The sequence below is a fragment of the Beta vulgaris genome, chromosome 5 (assembly GCF_026745355.1).
Source record: "Beta vulgaris subsp. vulgaris cultivar EL10 chromosome 5, EL10.2, whole genome shotgun sequence".
Taxonomy (NCBI): Eukaryota; Viridiplantae; Streptophyta; class Magnoliopsida; order Caryophyllales; family Amaranthaceae; genus Beta; species Beta vulgaris.
In genome coordinates this window covers 39,326,929-39,336,551 of record NC_079206.1, presented here as the reverse complement: position 1 = coordinate 39,336,551, position 9,623 = coordinate 39,326,929, and the positions used below count along the sequence as shown (strand labels likewise).

The following is a 9,623-nucleotide window of genomic DNA, read 5'->3' as shown; positions in this document are numbered from 1 at the left end:
ATACCCGGTATTCGTGGCAAAGTTATAAATAAATACAACCTTTTCTTTTTCTTTTTGTTTTTTCTTTTATTTTTTTTTTATATTTTTTTTTTGGTTTTTACTTACATACATTCATGATCTGATTATTATAGTTGAACTGATTAACATCGACACATCGTAGTTGATCTGATTCATATAATAGTTGATTTGATTTCTCTCCTACATGATCAGAGTTGTCTAAATTGGCAATAAGTCAACTTTTTTTGTCTTTTCCTGGCAAAATTACTAACATACCCCAGTATGGACACTATTGGCCCATACCGGGTATGCGCCAATAGTTTCTCTTAAAGATAATGCTCTTTAGAAATTTACAGAACATACTTCTAAAGAACTTTGCAGCGGCAATTTTAAACTGTATTTATTTTGTGGAATATCAATATCCGTCTGTAAGATTCTTAATAACATAGCAATATCATAAACCCGCACAGCAATGATATATATAATCATATGCTTCAGGTGAAAAGAAGCTGAGTGATCAGGATTAACCAACAATAACACTTGAACACCAACATATCAAACTACAAAAATGAGAATAACAAATAATGTACTGCGAGTACGACAAAACTGACAATCACTTGAACTCGGGCTTCTCTGGGTATGTGCATCCTGACCTTTGGATTACAGCAGTTGCAGCATAGTTACCAGCCCTTACACATTCCTCAATAGGTTTCCCTTGAATTAACTGGGACAAAAATCCTCCTACAAAAGCATCACCTGCACGAACAAGAAAGTATGTCACGAAAATCTAAGATGAAGATTTAGCACAGTTGACAAAAATATGCCAAATTCATCCTGCATCCAAGTTACAAAAGCAGACCTGCTCCATTAGTATCAACCAACTTTTCTTTAGGCAACAATGGTACAGAGAATGTCTTCACTTTGCCATCTTCGGCAACAACAACAGGGTCAGCACCCTGAGTAATCACAGTTATTCTCTTGTGTGTTCCTGATGCCTTAGGCCACCGGGAAATCTTTATGGCAATCTCTTCCACATTGTCAGTCTGTGATAGGAAAGAGGCTACTCAGATATATGAGCTACAAGTTGCACCAGTGTCAAAGCTAACATAGAAAGCAAATTTTACCTCCCAGCCATGAGCTTTTGAGAAGGCTCTTGCTTCTGTTTCGTTGCCAAAAACATAATCCATGTATCTGAAGCAGATGATAAGTTCTATAAGTAATCTGTGCTTAGCTGTTCCAAGGTAATTCTATAATGAAGCAGGAATGAAAGAGAAAGACTTACGGCAAAGCTTTCTCCTGTGGATCTTTGAAGAATTCACAAATGAATGGAGCAGAGAGATTCATCATGAAACACTGCACATAAAGCATAAAAGTCCACAATTAGAAGCTATTCAGAAACCAAAGGAAATATTATAGCGGATGCCAAGATTACCTTGTCATTGGCAGCTGCATGTTCAGCCACAAGTTGAATGGACTCCGGAGACACAGTAAGGAAAAATCCAGCAATGTAGTAGTACTTGGCCTTTTCAACTATCAAATTCAATCGTACAAACAAGTCAGCTTCACTTTATAATAAAATTAAGGACAAGAAAAATTGACATGCAGAAAAGAAGGAAGTAATACCCAATGCCCAGTTTTCAGGTTTCTTTAGATGGTCAACCTTGTAGCAGTTTGCAGCAGACAGATTCGCAACTAATGACCTGCATACGAGGAACAACCTTTACAGTCAACCACCAAGAGATTGGTAGAAATTTCTAAAACCAAATTTAGAAGCACATCAAAAGCAAGAATTAATTAAGTTCCGCAACGTAGAACCCTAATTTAATGATACAAATTTGATACACCAACTTCAACAGTCTTTATGATACACATCAGTCTGAACACAAGACCATATCAGCTAAATTAGCTAACGTACACTGCTTATATTCACATTTCATTATAGTATATCAAGGTTGGATAGATGTCTATCCGTGAAATGTGAGTTCACGTCTACCTGTGAGATGCCAGATTCGCATCTAACACCCCGAATTGATATCAAATGCACTACCAAAAAGGAGTACAATAAAAAAATTTGTAGTACCATTTTTTTCTGGCTACCAATTGCAAGAGCCTTTGGTACCAATTTGAGGTGTTGGAAGCTAGTCTCATGTCTCACACATAGACGTGACGACTTTCTCATAGTACATGTAGCAGGGTGACAACATTTGCATGAGAAGCCAAAGCTAACAAGACAACATGCTTACAAAAGCATAAATAATGTCTATTATATTTACATGTGAATCAAACATGGCCACCACTCCAAATCATGCACGAGTACAGCAATAATCTAGGTAGCACTTATATGATACGGGGACGGATACGGGTACGGGGTCAGGAGAACGACAAAATCATAATTCTCGAAAATGAGTACGGCTTGGATTCGGTAAAAAAAATATATAACATATTTATATGAAAAATATTAGGTTAAATTTGCTACATAAATTCCCCATTTAATTTTTGTACAAAAATATTATAAGATATATATATACATAAAGAATAACCTTTCCTTCTTAGAATATAAAGATAATATAGGGTTATAAAGATTAAAAAAAAGAAGGATAATTTAGAGAAAGACAAAGTAGTGCGGTGCCTTTGTTGGACAACTGTCATTTAAATAATTTTCTAAGAAAAATTTGTTGGAAATATGTAAACCACTCCACCACTACCTCTTCACACTTTCACGTGCCTTTCACAAGAGATCGCCGGTGAAGATGAGAAAGAAGAAAAAGTCTAGCATGGCAACGAAAAGCAGAGCTGCTGGGTACATCTCTCACGTGCCCCAATCGTACCCAAGATCGGGATTTATGGATTAGTCACGAGCCGAAATTCGGTTCGGGTTCTTATGTGTCTTGAATTTATATTGAATGCAGTTAATCTAAATTTTGTAAAATTTATTGATTTTTTTTATAGTCGCCAATTAAAATACCCAAATTCCTCCTAACTGTACCCAAGATTATCCAATGTACCAAGATTTTTGAGTTTGTTTTGCGGACGAATCCTCATTGTATCCACCGGGTACACGATTCGGCGCCCAGAGGCGTACCCGTGCTTCGTAGGCAATAGTTACTTTATCATGGGTTTAAGATAGTTGACACTTTTTTATAGTTAATTTCTCAAAATGGATCAATCAGAATCAAATTATAAGCTGCACTAAATGCCCCATCAAATCTTCAAGATTCAAACAATCATAAAATGGAAGAAAAAGGAAAGCAAGAATTCCTACATCGATCCATACAAGCCTTGTCAAGGAGACAACAACCCTCATAGTGCAAGAGTCCATGACAGATGAAAACAATTACTTGGACATAAAAGGATTGGAAATCTCAACAATGACATAACCTAATCACCATAAGAATGCATTACTTAATCATCATAGATGCATGGAGACAACCTAGTTTCCACCTACTAGAAAAAAGGGACAGCTTGTTTGGTTTGGTTTGCTTCAAGAATGCATTAGATAGATAAATTAATGTAACGAGGGGTAAAATTCAAGGAACCCAGATGCAACTCATTACGAGCCAACAGAAGAAGATAAGCACTTGAACGAAAAACAAAATGGTCAAGGTTTAGACTGACCTTTCCCCACCAACAATACAAACAGCACAAGTACCGGTAGGTGCAGACTCATGCTCATAATATTGAACCTGACAAACGAAAAGCATACATGTCAAAGAAACGCAGATGACATTTACTTCTGACCAAATGTATGAACCTCATAGAAACACAACAAAAGCAGTATACAAGAATAACCTACATTTACACCAGCATCTTTCGCATCACGCTTCATTTCCTCAGCAAACTTGTCTTTGCCAATGCAGCCTATATAACTAGTAGCACCAGGTTTTTGGAGCATCCACTAGAGGAAAACATCAGACAATTATTTAGTTATAACAAGAGCAGAGAGATTGGACGGGCCTTTCGTCAAAAAAGATCTCAGGCTATACCTGGGCAACCCTTATTGAATTTTGAGTAGCACCTGTCATAAATAACAAACAAACAATTAGTACCGAATTATTAGCTCAAAAGAATTTACCAATACTTTCCAAAATAAATCCTATTTATCATATCATTGCACATTACCTCCTGCAATGAATTCCACCTTGAATTTATCGTCCATCTCTCCATACCTAAAAACGGTTCAAAGTTTAAATACTAGTATTTATAACAGTGTCATAGCAGTGAAAGTTTGTAAAGCAGATCTAGCAAATACAAAGTATTGCTATTTAGCTTCTCAGATTACAAAGACTGCCGACAACCCAAATGAGAAAAAGAAGACACGTACAACTGAAAACTTCTATAGGAAAGGCAAAGTCAGATGGAATGTCTGCTCTAATCCCACATTCCCACCATTGTTAAAAAATACATAAAGGTAACTCTCGACTCGACTGACCCTCACATACTCATACTTCCTCCCTTCTTTACCCCAACATGTTGCAATTAATAAAGAACACAGGAAATATATCATATGCTGAAACATTAAATCATCAGAACTTGCCAAATGCACAAGGATGACGACTTGAAGAATTTTCCCTAAATGATCTAATTTAGACTCATCAACGCAAGGGTCTCATAGCATAAGGGCTACCAAGTTTATCAACTCAAGGGTCTCGTATCATGAGGGCTACTGAGTCTATCACACTTGTACTTGTATTTAAGCAACTAAGACTATACATATGCACTACTGGAATCAACAAAAAGAAAGAAGAATTACTAAATTGTAAATTGGATATTCAATCATTTCAACTACATATTATCTAGGTCTTTATTATCAAAATGCTACTTGATTTGCAAAGTTTATTCATCAAAGTTAGTAACAAAACTATCTACTTTCATCTTACATCAAGATATATAGCTGACTTACATAGGCAAGTGTTTCTCCTCAGCGAGAATGGCATTGTTCAATTTGATATCATATCTGCATCAGAATTTCAGGAAAAATATCAGATGAATAAATAAGCAAACACCATTTCAAAACTACCGACAACAGATGAATCACACATTCACGGATCCATTAACAACTTTATCAAATACAACCAAACATGAAATGATTAAGAGTTGTTTCAATCATTTCCTTTAACATGATCCAAATCTCCGATTGTGATACTCAATCCAAAAAAAAGTTTATGCACTAGTAAAAAAAAGTAAAATTTAATGAAAACACAGAAGAACAGGAAGATCACACGTGATTATAATTATCGTTACACATACGTAATATTAAGAGTTGATATGGTACAATTATTAATTAATCGAATGAAAAGACGGACTTACTTGTGCAAGAATTCATCATCGACGACAGCTGAGATATCTAAAAGAGGATTTCCCATACCCAAAAGGATTCCTTCAGACTCCATTGAATGAGATTAGATTAGGACTTAGGAGAAAGAATGGAAGATGAAGAAATGCAGTAAGTAGAGAATAGAGAGAATGAGTGAATGATAGTGTGAAGCGCAGATTCAGATCTAGGAGTTGGGAGAGATTTTATAGACGAGGCCAGCGGCCTTGGGCAGAAATATCAGTCACTCCACCAACCCACTCTACTTTTTGGGCCTGCGTACAACAGAAACAGTTTTTTTTTTTTTTTTTTTCTGGACGTGGTCCACGTGGATGAGGGGAAAGATATTGTTGAATGGTGTATTAATATCTATACAAATATATTAAAAGACGTGCACAAACATGAAACTGTGTCATGAGGCGCTCTCCATATAGAGTTTTAGTTCATGTGATCAACGTAAAATAAAAAAATTTAAGTCTTGTTTGGTTGACAAAATAAATCATGGGAAGTGCAAATTCCTAGGAAGTAGAATTATATGAAGTTGTTTGGTTGGCAAAACCATGGGAATTTGCACTTCCTAGGAGGTTCTACTTCCTCCAAAATAGAGGAAGTTACTTACCTAGGTCCCCCTAGGTAAGTAGAGTTTCTCATAGGAAATTCTACTTCCCATTATCAACTAAACACAATTTTACACTTCCTAGGAATTTCAAATACATGGAAAAAATAACTTCCTATGAAGTATGACTTCCTATTTACAACCAAACAAGGCCTTAGAAATTGCGTAGTATAAGGTTTGATCCCGAGACCTCAAATACATATACTAAAGTCTTAACCACTAGGCTAAGGTTTATTTAGTGTTATTATCATAAAATATTATATTAATAAATGAAATTTTTTCTTACCCAGTGCATAGCCCGGGCCTAATAACTAGTTCCCATCAATCATCATTCAAGTCAAGAATCTATCTATACTATTATCTTAAGTAAAATCCTAAATCCTACGTGGCAAGCTCATGTTCACCGAGCAATATAGCTTCACAAATTAAGGACTCTCAAATTTGATGTCCACGTGGCATGTCATTGTATTGTGGCCGAAAATTCTTTGTAAAATGCTAAGACGTCGTGATTTATGTTGATTGAGTATTTATGTAATATCCTGAATTTTTAAAGATTATTTTATTATTTCCACTTAAAATTATTTTATGATGATGAGATTTTATTTGATAACTATGTTTATTAAAATAATGATTTCATTTAGTTTTGATTTATTTAACAAGTTTAAAATAAATTATTCACTTGTTTTATTATTCATTTCATTATTTCTAATTAGTTAAACCCTTTATCTTTGGTTGTGGGTATTTTTGTATAAGTTGTCAATCCATTATTAGCAATCCAAAGCCCAAATACAAGTCATTATCCATGTACTTTTTTTTAGCCCAAAAGAAAAGGTAAAATAAAAGAAAAGAAGGGTGAAAACAGTTTTCACCACCTTCCTCCCTCCTTCCTCTTCTTCTGATTCAGCAGTAAATGAGTTAAATTGGTCATCAATTCACAACTTTTGTCAGTAGAAAATTTAATTTTCCCAACCACAATATCAGATTTAGGGGTAAATTCTCACCTCTCACATCCACCAGTAATGGCCTTAACCAAGCTCCAATTTCTGACCAACCTCTACTATAAATACTGAACTCCACTCACTAAATTCCTCAAGCAAACAATCTAAAAGGGTTTGCTTCAATTCATTTCTCTCTCTCTTTAATTTCTGAATTTTGTTTTAAAAAGATAAAAATAAAATTTTCAATCCACCATTAAAACATTAACTCCTCTGCTTATCTCCACCACCGAACCACCTTTGAACCACCACAACAAAACCGCCTAACCACCACCCTCGAACCACTTGACTCGCGCCACCCACCGCGGCAGACAGAAACCGCCAACTCTAGAACCCAATTTGTAGCCCTCCTTTCCTTCGAGCAGCCTTTGCTGCGTCGCGTCTGCCTCCTTCGCAGTGCTCTCCGGCCGTGTGCCGGCCAAAAACCCGCCAACACTTGAGCACCTCCACCCCCCGTGTTTCGCCTCTCCTGTTCTTCCTTCTGTCGTCCCTCCTTGCCTCGTTTCTCAATTTGAGAAACTGGACTCCTCTTTTAATTCTCCTTGTCCTTTTTTTTTTGTTTAATTAGTTTTAATTTGTTTACTTTTATATTTAAAAACTAGAACCCATAACTCTCCTAAACTAGCTTACTTAATTAAATTAGTATATTTTAGTTTCACTTAATCTTTTATAACTTGAAAATGTTTCTTAATTTTCTAAAATAAAACAAGGAGTACAATAGAGTTAGTTTTTCAGGTTTGAATAATTATTCAAGTTAATAAAAATTAAGTTGAAGTAGTTTTTGTGAATATTTAAAATGATTTCATATATAGTGTGAACACTATAAACTTTGATTTATAAACTCTCTTAAGTTCATTAAGAATTTCTTAAAGTTATTTGAATTATTTAAACTGTTTATTTTATAAAAAGGGGTTATTTAGGAACTAACTTAGATCTCGTTAATATCTATTGTAGACTCCGATTTCGTAGACGAGGATTATCAAGAGCGCTAATACGTTCGTGAACTTAACTTTGGGCACGCGTCACGAGGTAATCTCCGATGTTCATCTAAACATAGATCCCGCTAGTGTAAAACGAATTGATTACGTGATTATTATGTGCTTATAAAATTTATAAGTACGGACTATAATTATGAGTTATCAATTTAATGTGGATTATGAATACGAATGACAAAATGGACAACGATTATGAATTTCGATTATGAATCATGACTATGGACGATGTACGATATGACAAAGATGTTTTAAAATCGTTTAATGTCGTTTAATAATGTTGTTATTATTATTATTATTATTATTATTATTATTATTATTATTATTATTATTATTATTATTATTATTATTATTATTACTACTACTACTACTACTACTACTATTAATATTATTATTACGATATTATTGTTGTTGTTGTTATTATTATTATTATTATTATTATTATTATTATTATTATTATTATTATTATTATTATTATTATTATTATTATGAAAATAAGAACTTGTGATAATGAAATGATTATGAATCTGAAATGATAAATGAAATCAAGTGACGGTTGTGTTTATGAAATGAGTTATTGAGATCTCTATGAATGGATTGAGATTATGATATGTTCACACTAAATTGAACAAGATGACAAATGTGTGTGATTTATGTGATAACTTGATTAAAAGATGTAAATCACGTAAAGTGAAATATTGCAGGGAAATGATGAACAGGTTGCCCTGTATGAGTGGTTCAGCGGCCCCCTACAGGTTCTCTGGTTACTATGCTGATTATTTTGTTACTGTCTTTCTTGTATCTTGTTGTGATCCAAGTAGAAGGGGTGTGCACACTAGGGACTATGTTATTATTGCCATTATGATTTTCGTAGGTGGTTACAGGGTGTTGCCCCAGCCTACAAGTAGGTGGTTACAGGGGTTTGCCCCGGCCTACAATGTTGAAGTAAGTGGTTACAGGGGTTAGCCCCGGCTTACTAGCGTTCTCTTTCCTCTCCTTGAATAACTAGGTTAATTAAATTAATGATGTGATTATTCAATGTATGTATATATATGTGTATATTTGCTATGACTTCCAAAACTAATAATCTACTATTTTCAACTTAAGTATTTTACGGGATGGAGTTGGAATTACTCAGTTTTTCTGATTTTTGGGAGCTTGACTCTCTTCAATATTTTTGTGCAGGTGGGTGATCGACCGGGGGAATAATAAGGGAGATCATTTAGAGTTGTCATCCACTTAGCAAATGATTAGCTTCCGCTGGAACTCTGAAACACTTAATTAGTTAGTAATGTCTAACGAACAATTTACTTTGGTTGTAAAGGTTAATGAATGTGAGTTCAGTTTGTTTTTAATTTAGCCTTGCATTTATTTCCAAGGAGATAAGTGTGGCGGTAACGCCACCCGTCGAGTCGAACCCTCGTGGATTTATTTTCCCCCAAAACCCGAGTTTTATCGAATGAAGAAGGGTTCGGGTTGGCGAGGGTGTTACAATTTAAATTAGGCAATTAATATCATGATCTCATATGAGATTTCCGAAAATCAAGCATATCTCATTTATATATTAATGTTGACGTTAATTATGGTTACAATTACGCAATTAAAATCCCAAATTCATATACTTCTGGCCGAAAGTTATAATTCCCATATTGGTTACTTTTCGAAATTTTTAGTTTCTCTTTCTTTCTATGTACTACAACATTGTTTCTTCT

At 34.6% G+C, this 9,623-nt stretch overlaps 1 protein-coding gene across 1 annotated transcript; it reads right to left on the bottom strand.

Annotated features, from left to right (window-relative positions):
- Positions 1-360: 360 nt before the first annotated feature.
- Positions 361-5,522, bottom strand: LOC104893663 (adenosine kinase 2). Its single transcript, XM_010679793.4, has 12 exons — positions 5,305-5,522; positions 4,898-4,951; positions 4,117-4,163; positions 3,981-4,012; positions 3,791-3,892; positions 3,613-3,680; positions 1,621-1,697; positions 1,430-1,527; positions 1,280-1,350; positions 1,122-1,188; positions 857-1,040; positions 361-753 (listed from the first exon to the last, which is right to left on the bottom strand). Exons 1-12 carry the CDS (start codon positions 5,385-5,387, stop codon positions 611-613), a joined length of 1,026 nt encoding a protein of 341 aa, XP_010678095.1. The 5' UTR covers positions 5,388-5,522; the 3' UTR covers positions 361-610.
- Between the last annotated feature and the right edge of the window lie 4,101 nt (positions 5,523-9,623).